This window comes from Diospyros lotus, chromosome 4 (assembly GCF_014633365.1).
Source record: "Diospyros lotus cultivar Yz01 chromosome 4, ASM1463336v1, whole genome shotgun sequence".
In the NCBI taxonomy this organism is placed as follows: domain Eukaryota; kingdom Viridiplantae; phylum Streptophyta; class Magnoliopsida; order Ericales; family Ebenaceae; genus Diospyros; species Diospyros lotus.
The window spans coordinates 37,084,111-37,109,929 of record NC_068341.1 but is presented as its reverse complement, the minus strand read 5'-3'; the positions used below and the strand labels follow the sequence as shown (position 1 = coordinate 37,109,929).

Sequence of the window (25,819 nt, the reverse complement as noted above, 5' to 3'; positions counted from 1 at the left end):
CTCACTTGATTGCATTTGTAAGTGTGATTATTATTCTTGAATCAAAGTTTAGTTGTTTCCTTATAATTATCTCTTTGAGAATTGTTCTTGCTCTTTCCCCTTTTCTTTAGTATTCTCTCTTGTGATCTTACTTCATTCCTTTCTTCTTTTAAATTCTTATGTCATTTATTATTACTTTATTATTCATCGCCTAAATGGCCGGTTAATTTGTGCCTTTAAATTTCTGCAATTTTAATTCTTGTCATTTAATTATTCACCGCCTAAATGGACGGTTAGTTTATGCCTTTAAATTTCTGTAATTTTAATTCTTGTCATTTAATTATCCACCGCCTAAATGGCCGGTTAGTTTATGCCTTTAAATTTCTTGTCATTTAAATTTTGTTATTTAAATTACGTCGTTTAAATTCATGTCAATTAACTTTTAAATGGAAATGAGTAGCTAAATCTAATCTTGGGTTAAGGCAAGGACAGTGTCCAACGCCAATGATTCCCAAAGAAAGCTGCGCTTTAAATAAGTAACATTAATTTAAATTTCAGTATGACTGTATTTTAATTATTGAGAAATCACTAGATTTGGATTGGAGCGTAAGCCTAACTTAGAGCTTTCATGCCATGTATGAGAGTTACTAGAACTGGAAACGCTATCATACCCAAACCCGGATGATTAATTTAGTTGTTTTGTGTATTAATTGCAATTGGATTTATGGTGGTTGCTTAAATTAGAATCCCGCATATCATGTATAGGGATTGCTTAACCTAGAACTATAATCATCTCTAATTGCATTTAATAACAAACCCTCATATCTGAAATTAAATTAATGTTTTATGCTAAAATTTGGGAATCAACGGGTTGGCACTGAAATTGTCTTAACTCAAGTACTATCCAATTTTATATTTTCACTTAAAGTATTTATTTCAATTACTGCCTTAATTTATTTCCTAGTATCTGTTGTTTAAAAAACCATAAAAAATCTTGTTGCCAATTTGTCCAAATGCGTGTGTGCTTGTGTGACATTCTTTTTATTTTGCCATAAATAAATCTCTCAGTGGACGACCTGGATTCATCCAGAAAATATAAATTTAAATTTGGACTACAACTGCACTCGTACACTGGCGAGTATAAACCTCTCACTAAAATAAAAAAAATATAAAAGTTTTATTATGATTTGTTCTTATTATGTTTTAATTGCATGGTGAGAGTACAGTCATTGCTCGTCAGGGAAATTGTCATGGATTGGTTCATCAAATTGTGTGAGATCTTGACCTGAAATCCTTGACAAATGATCAGCCACCACATTTTTTACTCCCTTCTTGTCTTTGATTTCAATGTTGAACTCTTGCAGTAGTAAAATCCATCGGAGGAGAGGGGTTTTGCATCTTGCTTTGTGAACAAATACTTTAGAGCAGCATGATCAGTAAAAATGATCACTAGTGACCCTACGAGGTAAGATCGGAACTTGTCCAGGGCAAAGACTACTACTAGTAACTCTTTTTCTGTAGTTGTATAATTCTTTTGCGCCTCATTAAGAGTTTTGCTAGCATAGTATATCACATGAGGTTTCTTATCATTCCTCTGCCCTAACACAGCTCCTACCGCGTAATGACTAGCATTGCACATAAGTTCAAATGGGAGGGACCAATTAGGGGACTGAATGATAGGTGCAGAAACAAGTGATTTCTTTAACTTCTCAAAAGCAATTTCACACTCACCGTTCCACTCAAAAGGTATGTCAAAATCTAAGAGGCGGCATAAAGGTCTGGCTATGGCGCTGAATGAAGCGATAAATCGCCTATAAAAACCAGCATGGGCAAGAAAAGACCTAACCTCTCTCACATTCCTTGGGGCGAGTAATTTTTGAATTGACTCAACCTTGGACTGATCAACCTCAATACCCCTGGAAGAAACAATATGTCCCAAGACACTTCCTTGAGTAACCATGAAATGACACTTCTCCCAATTTAGCACTAAATTCGTTTCTTTGCACCGGACCAGAATTTTCTCCAAATTTTTTAGACAACTCTCAAAACTGTCTCCGTACACTGAGAAGTCATCCATAAAGACTTCTACCACATTCTCAACCAATTCACTGAAAATACTCATCATGCATCTTTGAAATGTTACAGGAGTATTGCACAAACCAAATGGCATTCGTCTGTAAGCAAATGTCCCGAATGGACACGTGAACGTGGTTTTCTCCTGATCCTCTAAGCTAATTTCAATCTTATTGTACCCAGAATACCCATCTAAAAAGCAGTAGAAAGTATGTCCCGCTATTCTCTCTAACACCTGATCCAAAAATGGGAGCGAAAAATGATCATTCCTAGTCACAGAGTTGAGCTTCCTGTAATCTATGCACATCCACCATTCAGTCTGGATGCGTGTAGGAATGAGCTCATTGTTCTCATTTGCTATCACAGTGACTCCTGACTTCTTAGGTACGACTTGAGTTGGGCTAACCCATTTGGAATCAGATACAGGGTAGATGATGCCAATATCTAAGAGCTTCAACACCTCCCCCCTAACCACTTCCTTCATGTTTGAGTTTAACCTTCTCTGCATCTGTCTCACTGGCTTTACATCTTCTTCTAAGAAAATTCTGTGGGTACAAATTAAGGGACTAATGCCATGCAGGTCTTCTATAGTCCAACCTAGAACTTTCTTGTGTACCTTTAACAGATTTAGCAATTGTTCCTCTTGTTGAGGATTCAGACTTGATGAGATCACCACCGGCAAAGATTCTTCTTAAGGTTGTTTGGCAATGGTTTCCGTTCAGGTGTGGGTGAGCAGCTTAAGACAGATTTAGTTTTCTCTCGAGAGCAATCTTGCTGCTCCAAAAATTCCTCCAACTCAAAATTTTCCTGAGCAAATTCACAGTTAATATACTCCTCACTCAGTGTCTATATCAAATCAGCTTCTTTAGTCTCATTCTCCACATCAGGTTGTTTGGAAACCCTAAAAATGTTTGTTTCCAAGGTCATATTTCCAAATGACAATTTCAAGATTCCATTCCTACAATTGATGATGGCATTTGATGTGGCAAGGAATGGTCGACCTAAGATGACTGGCACTGGAGGCTGAGGCCCCTGATGCGGCTGGGTATCCAAAACGATAAAGTCCACTGAAAAGTAGAACTTATCGATTTGTACTAGAACATCTTCCACAATTCCTCGTGGAACTTTGACTGATTGATCAGCCAGCTGAAGGGTCACTCTAGTGGGTTTGAGCTCACCTAATCCCAACTGTTGATACACACTGTATGGTAACAAATTGACACTAGCTCCTAAATCCAAGAGTGCTTGATGAACCTTTTGACTTCATATGATACATGAAATGGTTGGACAGACTGGGTTTTTGTATTTGGGAGGAGTTTTCAATTGGAGAATGGCGCTGACTTCTTCGGTCAGGAATGTCTTTTCATGCACATTTGTTTTTCTTTTGACAGTGCACAAATCAAAAATTTTGCATATGAAGGTGTTTGTTTGATTGCATTCAATAGCGGGATGCTGATTCTCACTTGCTTAAACACTTCATATATATCTGCATTTTGTTGTTCTTTTTTCAAATGATTCAACCTTTGTGGAAAAGATGGTTTGGGCATGTATTGAATTTGTTTCTCATCTTCTTTTTGTTTTTTATTTTTTTTCATTTTTCTCATTTTTTTCATTTTTTTTTATTTTTATCATTTTTCTCCACGGTGGATTCATGATCTTTTGGTTCTTCCTCTTCAGCAGAAGGTTAGTTTATCCTAGTATCAGTTGGTTTTTCAATTATTCTTCCACTTCTTAGGGCAGACACTGCTTGCACTTGTTCATGAGTGTTGGTTTCACTCTTTGAAGCTTTTACCTGGTTGGTTTGCCTAATTGGGTTGGGATTAGTTTGGGATGGTAACCTTTCGGGTTCTCTCACACTCAATGTTTGTGTTATCTTGGTCAACTGGCTCCTAATGTCTTCTATGGCTCTGTTTGTTTGCTCCTGAATTTTGGCAACTTGATTATTGATTCCTGTTTGGCTTTGGATGAATTGATGCAAAGTGTCCTCTAAAGGTCTCCTATGAGGTGGCTGGTAGGTGTTGGATGAGGAACCTTGATTTGGTTGGAAAGATTGTTGAGTATGGAAGGGTGGCTGAGTATGATTTGCAGAATCATTTCTCCAAGAAAAATTTGGGTGGTTTCTATTATTGGGATGATATGAGTTGTAATTTTGGTTTTGCCCGTAATAGTTTTCCCCTTAATTTTGGTTATGCCTACCCTCAAAATTGTGTGGATGTGCATTATTTGTTTGTTCATACAATACCTCTTTGAAATCAGGTAATGTAGAACATTCCTTAGTCTTGTGCTCTATTGTGTCACAAACTGCACATTTTACTTCCACTTGATTAATAGACTGTGTTATCTTAGTTTCCAGACTTTCAATCTTTCTTGTCAAGGCAGTTATCCTAGCACTCAGATCATTACTCTCACTCAGTTGGTACCTACCTCTAGACTGTGGATTTTTTCTTGAGTCATTGGAAGATATTGGTCCAACCTCCCAATTTCTAGTGTTTTCTACTAGGGTATTAAAGAGCTGGAATGCTTCATCTGGAGTCTTATCATAAAACTTACCGTTACACATGGTGGACACTAGCATTTTCAATTGAGGACTGAGAGCATCATGAAAGAAACTGACTACTCTCCATTGTTCAAAAGCATGGTGTGGGCAAGCATGGAGAAGGACCTTAAACCTCTCCCAAGTTTGAGCAAAGTTCTCATTGGGTTTGCACACAAAATTCATGATCTGCCTCTGAAGGGTGGCAGTCCTATTGGCTGGGAAATATTTTTTCAAAAATGTTGTTTGCATTTCCCTCCAGGTTCCTATGGACCTAGGTGGAAGAGTGCTCAACCACATCTTAGCCTTATCCTTGAGTAAAAATGGGAAGAGTTTCAATCTTATGACATCTTCATTCACTGTATGATCCATACAGGTGCTACACACTTTCTCAAACTCTTTCACATGGGTGTATGGGTTTTCAGAATCCATGCCATGGAAAGTTAGCAATAGTTGGATGATGTCGGGCTTGAAATTAAACTTGTGATGGTTGATGGGAAGAATAATGCATGAGGGGGTTGTCTGCCTAGGAGGATGAAGATACTCCCTAAGGGGTCTGATCATCTCCCGATCAATGGGATCAAAGTCACCGTGGTCACTACCATGTGCAGACATGTTGTGTGCAAGTGGCATGTTCTCATTGTGTTGAGACATGAGTGATTGATATTCTATAGTTCTACCTGACCTAAGTATCATACACTATGCACAAACAAAAATAAAGTAAAAAGAAACAGAGTTATCGAATTTATCCGGAGATACTTATTCTTATTTTTTTTCTTTTTGTTTTTGCCTCAATCTCCCCGGTAACGAAGCTAAAATTTGACTGCACTCTCACCTTACAATTAAAACACAAAACAAAACACAATAAAAATTTTATATTTTTTTCCTTTATTTTGGTGAGAGGTTTATACTCATCAGTGTACGAGTGCAGTTGTAGTCCAAATTTAAATTTATATTTTTTGGATGAGTACAAGTCGTTCACTGAGAGATTTATTTATGACAAAATAAAAAGAATGTCACATACAAACACGCGCATTTGGACAAATTGGCAACAAGGTTTTTTTATGATTTTTTTTAGACAACATAACTAGGAAATAAAGTAAGACAGAAATTGAAATAAATACTGAACGTGAGAATATAAAATTGAATAACACTTGAGTTAAGACAATTTCAGCACCAACCCGTTGATTCCCAAACTTTAGCATAAAGGATTAACAACATTAATTTAATTTCAGATATGATGGTTTGTTATTAAATGCAATTAGAGATGATGATAGTTCTAGTTTAAGCAATCCCCATACATGATATGCGGGATTCTAATTTAAGCAACTACCATAAATTCAATTGCAATTAATACACAAAATAACTAAATTAATCATCCGAGTTTGGGTATGATAGCGTTTCTAGTTCTAGTAACTCTCATGCATGACATGAAAGCTCTAAGTTAGGCTTACGCTCCAATCCAAACCTAGTAATTTCTCAATAATCAAGACACACTCATACTGAAATTTAAATTAATGTTACTCATTTAAAGTGCAGCTTTCTTTAGGAATCATTGGCGTTGGACACTGTCCTTATCTTAACCTAATATTAGATTTAGCTACTCATCTCCATTTAAAAGTTGATTGACAGGAATTTAAATGATGTAATTTAAATAACAGAATTTAAATGGCAGGAATTAAAATAGCAGAAACTAACCGGCCATTTAGGCGGTGGATAATTAAAAGATAAGAATTAAAATTGTAGAAATTTAAAGGTATAAATTAACTGGCCATTTAGGCGGTGAATAATAAAGTAACAATAAATGACATAAGAATTTAAAAGAAGAAAGAAAGGAAATAAGATCACAAGAGAAAATAATAAAGAAAATGAGAAAGAACAAGAACAATTCTCAAATAGATAATTATAAGGAAATAATTAAATTTTGATTCAAGAATAATAATCACCCTTACAAATGCAATCAAGTGAGTTATTTATAGCCCACAAGATGCAATACAAACCACACAATTTCAATTATTCAACTAGATATAATTATATCTAATGGGCACTCACATACTTAAAGTTAAATAGATTTTAGCTATAATACACACCTAATAGTTAAATGAATTTTAGCTAAAAAACGCACCTAATAAAGCACTCACAAAACAAATAAATAAATAAATAAAATAAATTTCTACAATTGGGTTTTTGATTTTCATTAGGATTAAAAATAATGCTTGGGCCTTCTCCAAATAATATCTTCCATAGGTTGCTCAAGTTGGGCCTTAATTCTTTTAATTCTTCATAGGCTTTAATTCTTTATTTTTCAATCCAATTTAAGTCTTCAAGCCCACCTTTTCATGCCTACAAAAAAAATAATTTAATGTTATTAATAAATTATATATATATATTGCATGCATGCATGTAATGATATATATGCATTATATATATTATTATTATTATTATTATTATTATTATTATTATTATTATTATTATTATTATTATTATTATTTTTAAATTTTACTTTAGAACTTCATTTCATTTTTCAATTTAAACTTGCATATAACCATAAAATATATATTAATATCTAATTTAAGCCATTTTTAAGATCAAAAGAAAAGTGTAATTATAATAAAATTTTTACAAAATTAACCACTAATCAATACTGATGCATGAACTTTTCTTAATAATTGCATTGAAACCTAAGTTAATAACATCGAACATGCATATAGAATCGTATGATTTCTTTATAATTATATTATTTATAAGAAGAGTTTATGAATTTATTATCAATGGCTAAATGCCCTTAATTACTCAAATCATGGTACTAGGTTCAATTGATAAATGATTCGATATTTTTACAATTCTTTAGTCACAAGGAGTGGATAGTTAGATTGTAAACATGCAGAGCCGGTCCTGAGTTTTTGGAGGCCCGGGGCAAATTTTTTAAAGTGTGCCTCTTTATATAAATTAAATAAAAAAAATAAAATTATTAATTAATTATTTTTATTAAAATTATAAGAATTTATAAAAGATAAGAAAAAATAATTTGGGACCTCATTAAAACCTTATTTGAGTAAAATTCAATGGAACAAAATCTAAAATGAAGGAAAAAGAGGACCTTGCATTGTAAATATTGCATTAAAAAATGAAAACAACATATTTAAGTCTACATACTTCCTCCCGAATCTCCGTAAGTATTTCTTGATTTGATTAATCTTTCTTTCATCTAAGGTTGTCAAAAAATATCCAAAAGCAGATGAACTGGACCAAACCGGACCGAATCATGCCTTTTGGATTGGTTCTATAGTTCAATGGTTAAGTTCTGGTTCTAAAAAATTAAGAACCAATATATTTAGTTTGGTTATTGATTTTTTTTTTTCAAATCATGGTTCGAACCGAACTGAAACCGATATTATACTTATATATATTATAATTTTTTGAGAATATATATATATACATATGCATAAATAGTATCACTTTTTAGGAAACTAGTGAGATTCATGAACTCTTTTATTTCTAACATTTTATGTGCTATTGCTATACTAAATGGTCGATGTAATCTCATTTGATAAGATAGTCTATAAATTATTTTGTTTTACTTTTACTTCAAGACCTGAAGCATTAATGAAATTATGGTTTTATTTTAATTAACAAATTTGTTTGTAATTTTATATTTTACAAAAATATTTAGAAGTTAAATGTTAATTGGATAGAACTGAAACTGATCCGGTGTGACGGATTGGTTATGGTTTGATTTTATATATGTAATGGTTCGGTTACGATTCTTATTTTTTGATAACCTTTAAAAATGGTTCGGTTATTGAATTCTTATAGAACCGAACCAATCCAAACCATTAACACCCCTACTTTTATCCTCCACAATTAATCGAAGTAAAAATAATCGTCACATGTACTAATAAAATAAAAATAGCAATGAAATCTTCTTTTGATAGGGTACAAGTGACAACTTCTTTTGTTAATTCTTATAAAACCGAACCAATCCGAACCATTAACACCCCTACTTTTATCCTCCACAATTAATCGAAGTAAAAATAATCATCACATGTACCAACAAAATAAAAATAGTAATGAAATCTTCTTTTGATAGGTACAAGTAGCAACTTCTTTTATTAATTTTTTTTAATTTCTTATATACATATATACAAAAGTTTTAAAAAAAAAAATTGTGCCCCCTCACTTGTGGGCCTGGGCTGTGGCCCTGGTAGCCCTGGCCAGGGCCGGCTCTGTAAACATGTATGTGCATGAAAAATTATGTTGAGGGGGTAACTAGGTGCTTTCATTACTTACCAAGGAATTCAAGTACAAACGTGGGAAAGTGAAATCCAAGAGTAGAAGAACCACCAGTTCCTATTTATTTAATAATTTGATTGCCTTAGATTATTTATGTTGTGTTGTGATAATTTTTGCTAAAATATTTGACATGATATGTAAGGTAATATAAATGCATTATCTAAATTAAACGAAAATGGAAAATGAGAAACAGATGCAATACAAAACAAAAATGAAAAAATAATATTTTTTTAAGAAAGTAAGGAATGGCAATGTGAAAAAATGCAAAAATATGAAAATACAAGAGTCTTTTTATAAATATATTTTTTAATATAAAATTATAAAAAATAATTATTCAATTAAATATAAATATAAATTTTATTATCTATTTAAACAAACATAAACACGATATCTTTTTTTAATAATACCAAGCACAACACACATGCGCACAAATCAATCAAACCTGCATGCCAAAATCTAAAAAATTATTTAGATCCCAAGAATGCAAGAATAGAAACACACCCATCAATATAGCTTGCTGATATCGTATGCATGCATGTAGGAGTATTTCCATCCTTTTATATAAACCAGTGCTTCCATCGTTCTCACTCTCCTATTCATTTGAGCATTAAAGTATTTGAAGATGTCAGTCATCTCCTGATGAATTAATCATCGGAGCCCATCTCTTGCCGTTGCAAGTCCACGTCGGACCATCTATTTGGGCCGGAAAGAACATATACGTTCCCAAAATATATATACATATATAACACATTCACAATATACTTGAAAAAGAATTAGGAATATAAGGGTGCGTTTGATTGCAAGGGTAGAATTTGAGTGGAAAGAAAATAAATTCTTGAAAATTGAAAGTTTAACCTGTTTGATTGGTATAATTTTTTACTTGAAAAATGATGTTATTTTCCATCTTTTGGTGTTTGATTGATAATATTTTTCGTAGAATTTAATCATTTTTCATAAATTTCAAAGGTGAAAATGTATTGAAAAATATTAAATTTTGTACAAAAAAATTAAAATAATAATGTATTTTAAATTAATTAAATTATTTTCTCAAAGAAAAAAACTACAAAATTATTTTTTTTTTGTTTTCCAAAGAAATAATTTATATAGAATATTTTTTATTTTTTATTTTTATATATTTATATTTATTAATTATTAAAAATAAAAAATATAAATAATTTACAAATTCTCCCCACCCATCTGTCCTTCTCCCTCATCCACCCACCCCCTATTTTCAATTCTTTAAAAAATTCCATCTCCTCTCAAATTTGATTTTCATGATTTAAAGAAAAATGCTCTCACGTGATCATTGCAAGAAAAATAATTTATTTAAAAAAAAATAACTATGAAACAATGCACAAGTTGAAATTAGGTGAAAAATGGAACCTTTTACAGCGGAAGGACTATGCCAGCAAATGAAATGATGGAATGGCATATGAGAACGAGAAGATGGAACAAGTACAATAAAGGTGAAAATGTATTGAAAAATATTAAATTTTGTATAGAAAAATTAAAATAATAATGTATTTTAAATTAATTAAATTATTTTTTCAAAGAAATAAAACTATAAAATTATTTTTTTTTTGTTTTCTAAAGAAATAATTTATATAGAATATTTTTTATTTTTTCTTTTTATATATTTATATTTATTAATTATTAAAAATAAAAAATATAAATAATTTACAAATCCTTTTCACCCACCTATCCTTCTCTCTCGTCTACCCACCCTCTACTTTCAATTCTCTAGAAAATTTTATCTCTTCCCGAATTTGATTTTCATGATTTGAAAAAAAATGCCCTCAAGTGATCATTACAAGAAAAATAATTTTTTTAAAATTTAAATGACTATCAAACAATGAAATTAGGTGAAAAATGGAAGCTTTTACAGCGGAAGGACTATGTCAGGAAATGAAATGATGGAATGGCATGGAACAAGTACAATAATGGCGGCGAACAAAACAATAGACGAGAATGGAAAATGGACGACACTTGGTGACAAACCTTTTAGATTTTTGCAAAAAAGGAAAAGAAGGAAAAGAAATTTAGGTAAAAGTTTATAGTTGGAGACAAAACGTGGTCGAAGTTAATGTAGTCGTTAGGACCAGAAATACATTTTGAATATTTTTTTAATATTTAATGTGGTCCAAGTCAATGCGCATAATAGAATAGTGGATTGCAATTTGTTGCGCGTGCCCACCCCCTAGTCTGTCTTGGATGAGAACCCTCCAATGTTTGTACAACCACCACACAAGTTATTATATTTTCTTATTCATATATATTTACTACAATTCATTCTTTTTAACAAATTAAAATATATTATATTTTAACAATATATCTCACGGTCTTTCTCTCGTCGCTCATTGTTGCCTCGCCCTTATCACTCGCTACATCTTTACCTGACTGATTATCATCGCCCACCATGCCCTCACCCTCATTGTATCCTAGCTTGGGTGACCTCCATCACAAGAGGGGAGGATGCGGCAAACAATGAACAACGAGGGCGAGGTAGGCAACGACGATTGTTCAAGCGAGAATGCAACAATGGTTGTCGAGCGACGAGTGCGAGACAATAGCGGGTGGCGAGGGCGAGGCAACATTAGGTAGCAAGGTAAAAGCGATGTTAGAGGAGAAATGGAAGAGAGAGAAGCGGTTGTTGGAGGGAAAAAGGGAAAAAAAAGAAATGAGAAAATATCATAAATTTATTGCAATAAGTTCTCCAATTTATGGCGGGAAGGTTACCTTCTCAACCCTAAACTCTTGCTACATGAATAACATGCCTTAGAATTGAATTTTCCAATGTGGGGCCCTACGTTTGGAAAGTTGGAAACAAAAGTTTGTCATTTTGTGAGACTTGGTGGAATTGGCTATAACACTTTTGTATTTTGAAAATATCTTTGTTACTTTTTAAGTGTCAATTTATACAGTATTTTTAAAGAATATTAAAAAAAAAATCATATTGTCCGTTCTTATTAATAAAATGTATATGATTCGTACAAATAATTATATATTTGTAAGATTTTTAAAATTCTTGTATAAACCTAGTCGAGCATATAAGACTATGAATTCATAAATAAAATTAAGAATTAATCTTGATGATTAGTATAATGATTATTAATTAAAAAAGATTAACTCTTCTTTAACTTTTTATCTCCTTTTAGAAAATATTACATGTTCTAATTTGATTGATGAGTTCATTAGCTTACGGAATCAATTAGCTAGGTTGATACAAAAATTTCTCCTTACCCTGTGTCGTGGAAGTTACCCTCCTAGCTAGAAAGTGAAATGGAAATGAGGGCGAAGGAGGGGGAGGCATTCCAAGCAACTTGCCCCATTTCTCTTCAGTCTCCTCTGTATAAGTAGCAGTAGCAGCAGCAGCAGCCTCACACGAAGCAGAAGGGAAGAAAGACGAGAGGACGATGATGATGATGGAAGGAGAAGTGTTCGGAAAACTAGGCACAGCCTTGACTGGGCTGATGATAATCTGGGCGATGTTCAAGCAATACTTCCCCTTCAGAATTCGAGACGAAATAGAGAAATACGCTCACAAATTGGTGAGCCTGGTTTACCCCTACGTTAGGATCACTTTCCACGAATTTCCCGGCGACGGGTTCGAGAGGAGCAAGGCTTACACCAACATCGAGAGGTATCTGGGCACCAACTCCACGACGACGGCGAAGCGGCTCCGGGCAGACATGGTGAGCGACTCGCACTCGCTGGTGCTTGGCATGGATGACCATGAGGAGATCTCCGATCACTTCAGAGGCATCAAGATTTGGTGGGCTTCCAGCAAGAATCTTCCCATCAACCAGACCATCTCCTTCTATCCCAACGAAGAAGAGAGAAGGTATACACACACACACACACACACAAATTCAACCATAAAATTGAAATTCTGATGGCAGGTATTAATGATTATTGAGGTGTGGTCTATATTGGGATGACCTATATATATGCTACAACTCTATTGAGATCAAATATATAATAAGGTCTCCTCTGTATCCCTATCCCTTATTCGCCAAAATGGATTCCAACTGACAAACTCTATATTTATCTCTATGAAAGCAGTATTTGAAGAGATAATTATATAACAATAGCAATATACATTGATAGGTATTATGCACTCTCTTTCCACAAGAAGCACCGGGAAACCATCACGAAGCTGTACTTGAAGCATGTAATGGAGGAGGGGAAGGCCATCGCCGTGAAGAACAGGGTGAGGAAGTTGCACACCAACAACAAGAGCGAACACTGGCATGGCTACAAAAGAAGCACATGGAGCCATGTGACGTTCGAGCACCCTGCAACTTTCCAGACTCTGGCTATGGACCCGAAGGAGAAGCAAGCGATCATCGACGATCTTCTCACTTTCCAAAATGGGAAGAATTACTACGCAAAGATTGGCAAGGCATGGAAGAGAGGCTATCTTCTCTATGGCCCTCCAGGGACCGGTAAATCCACCATGATTGCCGCCATGGCCAATCTTATGGATTACGATATCTATGATCTGGAGTTGACTTCAGTGAAGAATAACACTGAACTGAGGAAGCTGTTGATCGACACGACAAGCAAGTCCATTATAGTCATCGAGGATATCGATTGCTCGCTCGATCTCACCGGCCAGAGAAAAAAGGTTTTTGAATCTTTACCCGTTTATCTAACTGATATTACTGTGTTTATCGCTTTCCTTTCCTTTTTGAACCCACAACCACTACTATTCAAAACTCTTTGACTATATATAATTGAGTTGTTTTGCTTACCTAAGGATAAAGAAGAGAAGAAAGAAGAGGAGGACCCGAGAAAGAAGATGACAGAGCCAGATTATCAGAAGAAAGAGAGCGAGGTAACTCTGTCCGGGCTCTTGAACTTCATCGACGGGTTGTGGTCCGCTTGCGCCGGCGAGAGGCTCATCGTTTTCACCACGAATTTCGTCGACAAGCTGGATCCAGCGCTGATACGAAGAGGCCGCATGGACAAGAAGATAGAACTTTCATACTGCGGCTTTGAAGCGTTCAAGGTGCTGGCCAAGAACTACCTGGACATTGAATCCCACCATTTGTTCCCGACGGTTCGCCGGTTATTGGAGGAAACCGACATGACACCGGCGGATGTTGCAGAGAATTTGATGCCGAAGTCCAGAGAAGAAAATGCCGAGACTTGTGTGGAGAATTTGATCAAAGAACTGGAGATGGCGAAGGAAAAGGCAAGGAGGAAAGCTGAAGAAGAAGAAGAAGAGAAGAAGAGGAAGAAAGAAGAAGAAGAAGTGAAGAAGGGGAAGAAAGAAGAAGAGGAGAAGAAAGGGAAGAAAGAAGAAGAAGAAGAAGAAGAAGAAGAGAAGAAGGGAAAGAAAGAAGAAGATGAAGAAGCAGAGAAGAAGGGGAAGAAAGATGAAGAAGAATAAGAAGATGCAGAAGAGGAGAAAAAATAAAAATAAAAAAGAACTAAAATGAAAAATAAGAACACTGCATTGCTCTCTTTGTTTCTGTATCTCAGAATTTAGTGGCACTATTATGTTATTAGAACTGAATTGCTCACTGTCTCTCTCTGTTCGTCAATTTATAGGTTTTGACCCATCCAGTCGTATCATGCTCCCTCCAGCCTTTGATATTGAAGGGCCCAACCTCTTCTGCTTGACCACATTCCAACCCCAGCCCCCACAGCCGGTGAAATTTGGCCTCTCATTATCAATATTATATATTAATATTAAGTGTAAATATAATAGCACCACAAAATAAAAATGAAAGTATTGTAAGTGTAAAATAAGAACACTGCAAGTATAAAATATGCGCACCACAAAATTAACTAAAATGAAAATAACGCAATATTAAAATGGGAGTACCAAAAATTAAATTAAAAGTACCACAAGAATAAAAATAGAACACTGCAAAGCTAAAATATTTGACATGATGTGTAAGGTGATATAAATGTATTATCTAAATTACATGGAAATCTAAATTACATGGAAATGAGCGGGGGTGTGCGTGGTGTGGTTTAGCCGGTTTGAATCATTTTTAGCATGCCAAATTATTAGTGTGATTTTCCAACTAAACTAGACGCGGTCTAGTTTAGATGCGGCCAAACTGCACTGCATTTGCGGTCTGGTTTAGTGCGATTTATCGCGATTTGAAATGCTACTTTAAATCACTAAAAATAATATTTAAAAATAGTAAATAAAGATACAAATATTAGTAAATAAAGACAATCAAAGGAAAATAAATAAGAACAAAAAATAAAAATAAAATAGTATAAAAAATAATTAGGAGGAGCTGTCGATTATTAGATTTTTATAATAATAATTTTTTTATTATTTTCTTGGATAATTTGGTTTAAAACCGAACCATCAACTGTCCAAACCGCAAACCGCACGGTTTGGATAAGATCCAAACCATTTTCGACCGCAAAAAAAAAAAAAAAAAAAATCGACCGATTCGGTTTGGCCGATTTCCGCAGTGCACCAATTTTTTTGAACACCCCTAGAAATGAGGATGAGATATAATATAAAATTGGAAGATTATCCAGGAGGTGAATTAGGTACAAACATTTTATTAAACTACAAACAGGTGCATCCACCAAATAAAATGAGTATGAATGAATATGCAGTGTAAGCACCCCCGCCCGGATATCCCAGCCGTCCGGACTATCCGAACGGGAGCGCCTACGGAAGGGGAAAAATAATGAAACACGAGACCAAACCATCCTGGCATGCATACTCAAAAATGAGAGCAACGGAAGCAAAGCTAAACACATGCATGCACTACGAGAACACCGCTACCACAGCGGTCACAAGAAAAATAAAAGAACACAGGCTCCTGTGCCAACACACAAGATACGAGATATGACCTGGCACAGTCAAAAATAAAAGAACAGACCCTACACAACCATCAGAGTTGACAGAGATTGACGGGACTACTTGTACACCATACCGACTCGGCCGCTAGACGCTGATTCCCTTGCTCGGACCCACACTGGCGCTACCTGGAATGATGGAAAGCAAAGTGAGTCGAGAGACTCAGCAAGCATAAAGAAAAGAAAGGCTGTAGGCTGAGCATAACCAGAAAACTCTTCCCAAAATAAACCCCCAGGTACACACAAACCATGAGACGCTACAACACAATAGTGGAGCATAATAAAAGCACATACTGGTCCTTGGGGCCCACACAAGACACCTGGCACCCAAGTTCCATACCAACCTGCCGCTACCCTGAAAGGCAACAAATATCCGCAACAAACCTGCGCGCGCAATCCCGGGTCGGTACTCCCGTCACCCGTATCCGTCGGTACTCCCGACAACCGAACCATAGGCTCCTTCGGAACGGTACTCTCGTCCGAGAACTAAATACTACGAGTAGCCATGCAATGCACATAGAAATGCAATGGCGTGGTGAGCATCAACGTGATACACCGGCGCCCATACATCCAGGCATCAGGCCATGCTCCGCCCACATAATAAATCACACGCGATGCATATGCCGGTGCTGGATGTAACCTAACCAAGCTAGCATGTTCGTGTCCAAGCATACTCAATAAATGAATATCCCAATATGCAACCCGTACCCATGTGCATATCAAATCATGGACAGCAATATAATAAATCTAAACGTGCAGTAAATCACATACCGGCAGAGCTAGTCAGCAGTGCCCGGCACCGGTCAACGGCCAGTGACTAGGAGTGTCCACCCGACGGTCCACTTCAGGGCCGTACAATAGTTTACCCCAATGTCACCAACAACCGACCCCTGCCCTACTGCTTGATATCTCTAACCGAACCATAAATAAACCCGAGAAAAACTGTAAATAAACCCGCACGTCTAGGAACCTAATTCCTAAGCTGGTTCAACATCATTTCCAAAGGAATGGGGGCGGTACAAACCCCCGTAGGCACTTAATAAATAAAATCCTAGAAGTCCCGGATTTAATTTTAATTAAAGCAATTGAATAATAATTCAATAAATAAAGCTAGGCGCCGAATCAGAGTAAGGGAGGGGATAAAATACAAGAAATCACGGGGTCTTTCACGGGAATTAAAGATCACGAGGAGAGGGTTAGGAGCTTGCCTTTACACAGTCGTTCCTTGCTTTTCTTATGCACCCGATGCAAAATAAAATGTTTGCTGGCAATAAATAAATTCGCAGCTTTAATTAAATAAATTTACCGTGTAATACAATTAATTTAGCCGTTTAAAATCCCACGTAAGCGCACCACAATTAAAATCTCAACGATTTTCATATTTATTTTAAATTAAATCACGTTAATAAAATCCTTGAAGCCAACTTAATAAATTAAATTTAAATCAACGACTCAAAATTCTATAATTAATAAACGGGCCGAAACAGACGAAGGGAGAGTATAAAATACGAGAAATTATAAGGTTTCTCGCGGGAATTAAGGAATACGAGGAAAGGAATTGAAACTTGCCTGAAACCAGCTGATTCCGACCTCTCTCGAGCTCCCGATGCAAATTAAATCATTTCCTAGCAAATAATACAACCGAGACTCAAATTAATTAATTTTAATCGCGTAAAATTTATAATTTAAACATGATATGCTTCGACTAATTTTTTTTACCCACATACCTGATCACTTCTTTTGCCGAAAAATCCCAAAAATCCTATTATTTTTCCTATTTTTTTCTTTTCTTCCTTTTCTTTTTTTTTTTCTTCTTCTTCTTCTTCTTCTTCTTCTTCCGCGCACTGCTCCTGCGCGCTGCTTCTCTTCTTCCTTTCTCTTCTTCTTCTTCTTCCTTTCTTCCTCTCCTTCTTCTTCTTCTTCTCTTTCTTCTTCTTCTTCTTCTTTCCTTTCTTCTTCTTCTTCTTCTTCTTCTTCTTCTTCTTGTTCTTCTTCCGCGGCCGAACCAGCATCGCCGCGGCCACCTGCGCACGCACCAGCTCCCATGGCCATCTGCCTTGGCCGAGCTCCACCAACCCGACACCTCCTAACGGCGGCATCATCGGCCGCCCCCGCCACTAGCGCCGCCACCCCACGGCCACACCGCTGCTTGCATCGGCCTTTCGCCCGGCTGCGAAGCTTGCGGCCATGGCTGCCATGGCCGAGAGCTTCTCTCAGCCAGAAGCTTCAAGAAGCTTCAATTTCTTTTGATGCATAGCACCAACACATGCGCACTGCCTCAAATTAAAACATTAATTTAATTTAATTAACAGTTTTATTATTTATTTATTTATTTGGGATATTACAATTCTCCCCTCCTTAATAGAATTTCGTCCTCGAAATTCGTGCTTAGTCCATGTCCTCAAGATACACTCACAATTCTCATGATATTACTCATCAACATCTCTGGAACATTCCATATCATCATTTTTCAGTTTTCACTAGTCAAGGTCTACGTCGTGTCCTACGGGACTTAATACGCTAGCACATCTCCCTCAATCCATCACCTCACTTGGACCATGATATGATTGCTATTACTTTAACTAGCTTAAGGAACATCATCAATCATATTACACACACCGACATGGTTCGCCTAGTACAACATCATAATCCAACCGTTCCTCAAGGCTATCTCACATATCAATCTAAAGGCAAACTCAAAAGTCAGAATCTCAATGATTAACTAATTTGCAACACAAACCTCAATGCAACTGCAGCTAACTTTAAGTGCATTCGGTAATGATAGGAGTGGGGCCACCCTCGAGAAGCTAATATTTGATAACGTGACCTAAACTTGTCACGTACTTACGATGCATAGGGACACGGAGACGATACCACATCCTCAATCAAAATTTCAGCAGCATTATCCTTAAGTCTGACTTTTCCAACTGATTCTCAATCAGGTACACAACATTTTCTCGGTAGTACTTTCTCCCATAATTTGCTGCGAACACTCGGGGTCCCGTCAATAAATAGGGGTAGTCACTTAACCAGGACTATCAAGGAATAGACGTTCTACACTCAATATAACTCGATATCTAGGATGTCACAGATAATCTCCCCTCCTTAAAGGAATCGGCACATCCAATTAGGGGTTCCTATTATAACTCATTCGGTGATCACCAACCCTTAATCTTGTCCTTGGTACTGATCTTAACTCCAAATAGCTAATTGGCCATACTTCTTCTCGATCGCTAAATACTAACCCTGACCTCCTCAAAAACCTTATACGGTAGCTGGGACTCAATCTTTAGTACCGGTGTTATCTGCTCTGAAGCCTGCTCGACTAAAAGCAACTTAAATATGTGGGTTAAGCATTCTTCTGGCTGGCATAACAAGCCATGTCATGCTTCTGTCGATGTACCACTTGACCAGCACCCAGGGGAATCTCATCTCCTCAACCGATCAATAACCGACCCTAGGGCGAGTGGTCCGTGATCAGTACCGCGCGTACTCATAACAACTACTATCCTTACAACAGAACCCAATAGCTACTTACACATACAACCAACTTCGGTCTTGGCTATACACTCATGTATCTCCCACAATAACAATCTTAGTAGGGTTTCCTTATTTCTAATTCACTTTACCAAAGTTGCTCCACGGTAGCCCAACACATCTACTACCACCTTTGCCTTACCCTATTTATTACCGAATCTAACAACCTTAGTCCTTTACCACGCCAATCGCGGCGTCACTTGAACTCCGCTCCACCTGTGAGAACTAAACACCTACACCCTAGCCAGGTAGTAATGCCAAATCTCCAAACAGCATAACAGCTGTAAAAGCCAAGTCCTCAATTCCATAATAGTCCTCTAGTGAATTCCCATCACAGATTTCTCTTGGGATAAGATCGACCCTTCACACCAGACACACATCTTGGTGCCTACGGATCTACTGTTTACCATCAGACTCCTATAGCACATTTTCACATGGTGGGACCTTTCCATACCACTCTTGATAAAATCTAATCATGGACCCTCAACTCACAACCTACCACGACCTCATCTGTCATGAGATTAACGTAGGCCTTTACAGGGCGTCAACAACACCTGGCTAGACCAAGGGAACTCCTGACCTCTATCTCTGTCACCGGTCACAACCAATCTATAAATACCACGAAGACATCAGTCAGCCCCGAATGGCATGGCCACAAACTCATAACAGCCGTACAAATCCACCACAAATCAGATATCTGGTCCACTCGGTCTCAGTGAAAACGATCTGCAACCAAATATCCATCGCAAGTCAACCCTATGACTTCCCAGGTCCATACTATTTATCACATCAAGTGACTAGGATACTCTTACTAATAGCAACAACCACTTGATTCCTAAGGATCCCAAGGTACATAAATTTACTAAATAGCTCTCATTACATAATACCCTCAAACATTGTTCCTGGTGCTTCCCACACCATTCCCATCCTTACAAAACTCGTAATTTACAACCACACATTTACTTTACAGCCCTTTAATAAACATACTAACTAAAACTCCCCTCGTCACCCCTGGCAACCGAGATAACTTCATCTGTCAAATAAGCTAAGTCCTCATTACTAGCTATGCTAGAACTGGGTCCAACGAGTCCCTCTAGTGGCTATGACGACACCCTCACAGTGGCTCATACTGACTGGGTGTCAGGTAGTGTTCCAATCCTGGGCACACTCTGTACTGATCCCTAGTAAGGCTCCCAAATGGCAGCTTGTTGCCTCACAGCCCTAGCAAAAACATCATAATGGGAACGAAGGCTCCCACCATTCATCATTACTTTAGTCAGTCGCCTCCACATGTCCTTCATGTGCTCACAGGCGAACATGACTTGTCTCTCTGACAATCCCAAAAAGATCTCGTGAATCGACTCTTAAACAACTCGTCAAGCCGATATATATAACTCACTAAGTATTCCTCTTTATCTTTCCTACCTCCCCATCCAAAAATAAACTCTTGGTCCCACCGACACCGTAAACAATTCAATTCTGGAAGGGCATTCGAATTGGGTAGGGGTACATCGAGATCTGGGCCTCCGGGTCCCATTGGGAATACTTAAAATCCACATATATCACCAAACATCAGGCAGCTATATTAAGGCGAAACCACCATCTTACCCAAACACCTAGGGGCAGGCACAAGTCCTAAATAAATCCCATTTATGCCATCTCACGATCCCATCCTAACGTGCACTTATCACCCCTGCACGAATATAAATTAGGACATAGTCTCTCACACGAATCAACAAAACTCAACTTGACGCAGCCTGACCCTCCTCGATTCATCTAGACCTCCCTAACTCTACCCGACAACCTTAGTGTACAGGAACTCGTCTCCTAAACTGACTCAAACTACGCTCTGATACCAACATTGTAAGCACCCCCGCCCGGATATCCCAGCCGCCCAGACTATCCGAACGGGAGCGCCTACGGAAGGGGAAAAATAATGAAACACGAGACCAAACCACCCTGGCATGCATACTCAAAAATGAGAGCAACGGAAGCAAAGCTAAACACATGCATGCACTACGGGAACACCGCTACCACAGCGGTCACAAGAAAAATAAAAGAACACAGGCTCCTGTGCCGACACACACAAGATACGAGGTATGACCTGGCACAGTCAAAAATAAAAGAACAGACCCTACACAACCATCAGAGTTGACAGAGATTGACGGGACTGCCTGTACACCATACCGACTCGGCCGCTAGACACTGATTCCCTTGCTCGGACCCACACTGGCGCTACCTGGAACGATGGAAAGCAAAGTGAGTCGAGAGACTCAGCAAGCATAAAGAAAAGAAAGGCTGTAGGCTGAGCATAACTAAAAAACTCTTCCCAAAATAAACCCCCAGGTACACACAAACCATGAGACGCTACAACACAATAGTGGAGCATAATAAAAGCACATACCGGTCCTTAGGGCCCACACAAGACACCTGGCACCCAAGTTCCATACCAACCTGCCGCTACCCTGAAAGGCAACAAATATCCGCAACAAACCTGCACGCGCAATCCCGGGTCGGTACTCCCGTCACCCGTATCCGTCGGTACTCCCGACAACCGAGCCATAGGCTCCTTCGGAACGGTACTCTCGTTCGAGAACTAAATACTACGAGTAGCCATGCAATGCACATAGAAATGCAATGGCGTAGTGAGCATCAACGTGATACACCGGCGCCCATACATCCAGGCATCAGGCCATGCTCCGCCCACATAGTAAACCACACGCGATGCATATGCCGGTGCTGGATGTAACCTAACCAAACTAGCATGTTCGTGTCCAAGCATACTTAATAAATGAATATCCCAATATGCAACCCGTACCCATGTGCATATCAAATCATGGACAGCAATATAATAAATCTAAACGTGCAGTAAATCACATATCGGCAGAGCTAGTCAGCAGTGCCCGGCACCGGTCAACGGCCAGTGACTAGGAGTGTCCACCCGACGGTCCACTTTAGGGCCGTACAATAGTTTACCCCAACGTCACCAACAACCGACCCCTGCCCTACTGATTGATATCTCTAACCGAACCATAAATAAACCCGAGAAAAATTGTAAATAAACCCGCACGTCTAGGAACCTAATTCCCAAGCTGGTTCAACATCATTCCCAAAGGAATGGGGGCGGTACAAACCCCCGTAGGCACTCAATAAATAAAATCCTAGAAGTCCCGGATTTAATTTAAATTAAAGCAATTGAATAATAATTCAATAAATAAAGCTAGGCGCCGAATCAGAGTAAGGGAGGGGATAAAATACGAGAAATCACGGGGTCTTTCACGGGAATTAAAGATCACTAGGAGAGGGTTAGGAGCTTGCCTTTACACAGCCGTTCCTTGCTTTTCTTATGCACCCGGTGCAAAATAAAATGTTCGTTGGCAATAAATAAATTCGCAGTTTTAATTAAATAAATTTACCGTGTAATACAATTAATTTAGCCGTTTAAAATCCCACGTAAGCGCACCACAATTAAAATCTCAACGATTCTCATATTTATTTTAAATTAAATCACGTTAATAAAATCCTCGAAGCCAACTTAATAAATTAAATTTAAATCAACGACTCAAAATTCTATAATTAATAAACGGGCCGAAACAGACGAAAGAAGAGTATAAAATACGAGAAATCATAGGGTTTCTCACGAGAATTAAGGAATACGAGGAAAGGAATTGAAACTTGCCTGAAACCAGCTGATTCCGACCTCTCTCGAGCTCCCGATGCAAATTAAATCATTTCCTAGCAAATAATACAATCGAGACTCAAATTAATTAATTTTAATCGCGTAAAATTTATAATTTAAACATGATATGCTTCAACTAATTTTTTTTACCCACATACCTGATAACTTCTTTTGTCGAAAAATTCCAAAAATCCTATTATTTTTTCTATTTTTTTCTTTTCTTCCCTTTCTTTTTTTTTTCTTCTCCTCCTCTTCCTCCTCTTCTTCTTCTTCTTCTTCTTCTTCCGCGCACTGCTCCTGCGCGCTGCTTCTCTTCTTCCTTTCTCTTCTTCTTCTTCTTCCTTTCTTCCTCTCCTTCTTCTTCTTCTTCTTCTCTTTCTTCTTCTTCTTCTTCTTCTTCTTTCGCGGCCGAACCAGCATCGCCGCGGCCACCTGCGCACGCACCAGCTCCCATGGCCATCTGCCTTGGCCGAGCTCCACCAACCCGACACCTCCTAACAGAGGCATCATCGGCCGCCCCCGCCACTAGCGCCGCCACCCCACGGCCACACCGCTGCTTGCATCGGCCTTTCGCCCGGCTGCGAAGCTTGCGGCCATGGCTGCCATGGCCGAGAGCTTCACTCAGCCAGAAACTTCAATTTCTTTTGATGCATAGCACCAACACACGCGCACCGCCTCAAATTAAAATATTAATTTAATTTAATTAACAGTTTTATTATTTATTTATTTATTTGGGATATTACATGCAGTGTGCAAGACTTTTTATAAAAGGTGATCTAAAACACTTTTTAGGCATTTGATAAATTTATATGTGAAAACATTGATACGAGAATGCATGCATTTTAGAAATGATTTAAGAAATATTTTTGATATTGGAAGAAATCAATTTGAGACATATGAAGTAAACGTATGTAGTCAGAAAGATCCAAATGAATTCCTATATGCACTGAAACTAATGTTTGAAAAACAGTTATGAGAATATGAAAAAGAATCTTTTTTAAGATGATTCCAACTATGAAAATATTTTAAAAATAGTTTAAAAGGAATGCATTAAGTAATGGTTACGAATGAAAAACGTTTATATGGCAGACTGAAAGAGAAACAAACACAGACATAAATGATAAAAATAACATGGACACAACAATTTAGAATGGTTCGGTCAACTGTCTAGTCCATTACCTTAACTTCTCACTAAGAATTTGAAGCATTCACTAGAAATAGTAATTTTTACAAATTCAATTATAACTTTTATTTTTTACAGGTTAAATAGGAATCTCCACTTTTGTAAGATAAATAGGAATCTTTACTTTTAATGGGTTAAGTAGAAACTCTTATATGAGTTTTTTTCACAATGGACTCAGCCACAACCGAAACATTGATTTTCAAGACACAAACATAACCTTTTAGGAGTTTATACAAATCTTGAATAAAGATTTCTCAAGTGAAAAATATAAAATGATACAATGAATGTTGTTTTTCTCTTGAACAAAAGAGAGCTCAAAATGATGAATGAATAAAGCACTCAACTCTCTTTCAGAACTTGGTATATATAGAAAGATATATAATAGATCTAACCAAATAATAGCTTGGAAGTAAAGAAGAATAAATATGAAGATCGCTGACTTTAAGTATTGACTCGAAAAAATATAGCTAGCTGAACTTAGAACAACATCAATAACTTAGAATGATTCCCAACGGCATTGGCATTAGCTTAGGTGGATCTCTAAGCGACAATTTCATCTCTTGCTAATCTTCGCCTTTTATAGAAAATTAAGGTTTGATAATTGGCATAGAAACTTGCACATATTCATAACTTCTTTGATTTGACTATTACCAGTCAAATTAGTTAGAAATATATGCAAAATATATATGAAAAATGTTAAGAATACTTGTATAAATATGTTCTAATATTCTTTTATAAGTGAACAATGTTAGATGCATTGAAATAAGCAAATAAATCTCTAATGGTCAAAACTAGTTCCTTTTTACTTAATGAGTAACGACTATAAAATTTGAATTTAGCTGTCAATTACTCGATTAAATTCTAGACTTGTTCGACTAATGAAACCCACACTCGATTGGACAATTCAAATAATCAATTATATATAAAACCTTGTAAGGTTTTACTCGAGTATGATAAAATCATTACTCGACTATAATAAAATAATTACTCGACTGGCTCAAAAGATGCAGAAGTTTGGCATTAAGCACTTGACTACTTGGCTAACCTTACTCAACTAACATAATGATATACTCAAGTATAACTAATTCATACTCGATTAAAAATAAGCTCAGAGATTTAGCCATATTGCATCCAATTTTTACTCGATTAATATATGTAGATAATCAATTATAAAAAATATATTAATTGATTGAGAGAAAGATATATTCGACTAAAAAGATTTTTGGACTTTTGATACTAGAAAAATACTAGATTAAAAAATGTTACTTATTCGACTAATTTTTGAAAAACAAAGAACTTGTTAAAAATACTTAAGTAGGAATTCTTATTAGTCGATTGGAAATTTTTTTTGCTAAAGTATATAATTAATTATTTTTCAAAATAACATATTTACTTCAATTCATTCTTTTAACAAACCAAAATATATAGTGGTCTTAACAATGGTCTGGAATGACAAATCTACTAAAAGGTAGGATGTGGTTCACTTGATAAGGAAAATCATTCATTTTTTAAATCAGACATAAAAAAGACGTACAAGAAGAAGTGGCAAAAATATTATAATAATTCGTCCCTTACTTACTCCCCACCCCCCACCCCAAAAACCACCTAGAAGCCGAAAGGGACATCAAAATGCCTTTTTTTTTTTTAACGAAAATTATATTTTAACGAAAGAGATATCAAAATGTGCTTTCTCACCCTTTAC

The 25,819-nt window shown here is 36.8% G+C and overlaps 1 protein-coding gene and 1 pseudogene across 1 annotated transcript; one reads left to right on the top strand and one right to left on the bottom strand.

Moving 5' to 3' along the window:
- LOC127799821 (uncharacterized) overlaps nt 1-25,819 on the bottom strand; it is a 117,858-nt pseudogene that overhangs the window by 14,543 nt on the left and 77,496 nt on the right.
- LOC127798886 (AAA-ATPase ASD, mitochondrial-like) lies at nt 12,152-14,406 on the top strand. Its single transcript, XM_052332530.1, has 3 exons — nt 12,152-12,719; nt 12,986-13,505; nt 13,638-14,406. The coding sequence occupies exons 1-3, from the start codon at nt 12,292-12,294 to the stop codon at nt 14,271-14,273; spliced, it is 1,584 nt and encodes a 527-aa protein (XP_052188490.1). The 5' UTR covers nt 12,152-12,291; the 3' UTR covers nt 14,274-14,406.

Excerpts from the sequence above, each read along its gene's own strand:
- LOC127798886 (XM_052332530.1), top strand. The coding sequence starts at position 12,292 with ATGATGATGATGGAAGGAGAAGTGTTCGGAAAACTAGGCACAGCCTTG. Across the intron at positions 12,720-12,985 it reads CCCAACGAAGAAGAGAGAAG|GTATTATGCACTCTCTTTCC; the intron begins GTATACACACAC and ends ATACATTGATAG. Across the intron at positions 13,506-13,637 it reads TCACCGGCCAGAGAAAAAAG|GATAAAGAAGAGAAGAAAGA; the intron begins GTTTTTGAATCT and ends TGCTTACCTAAG.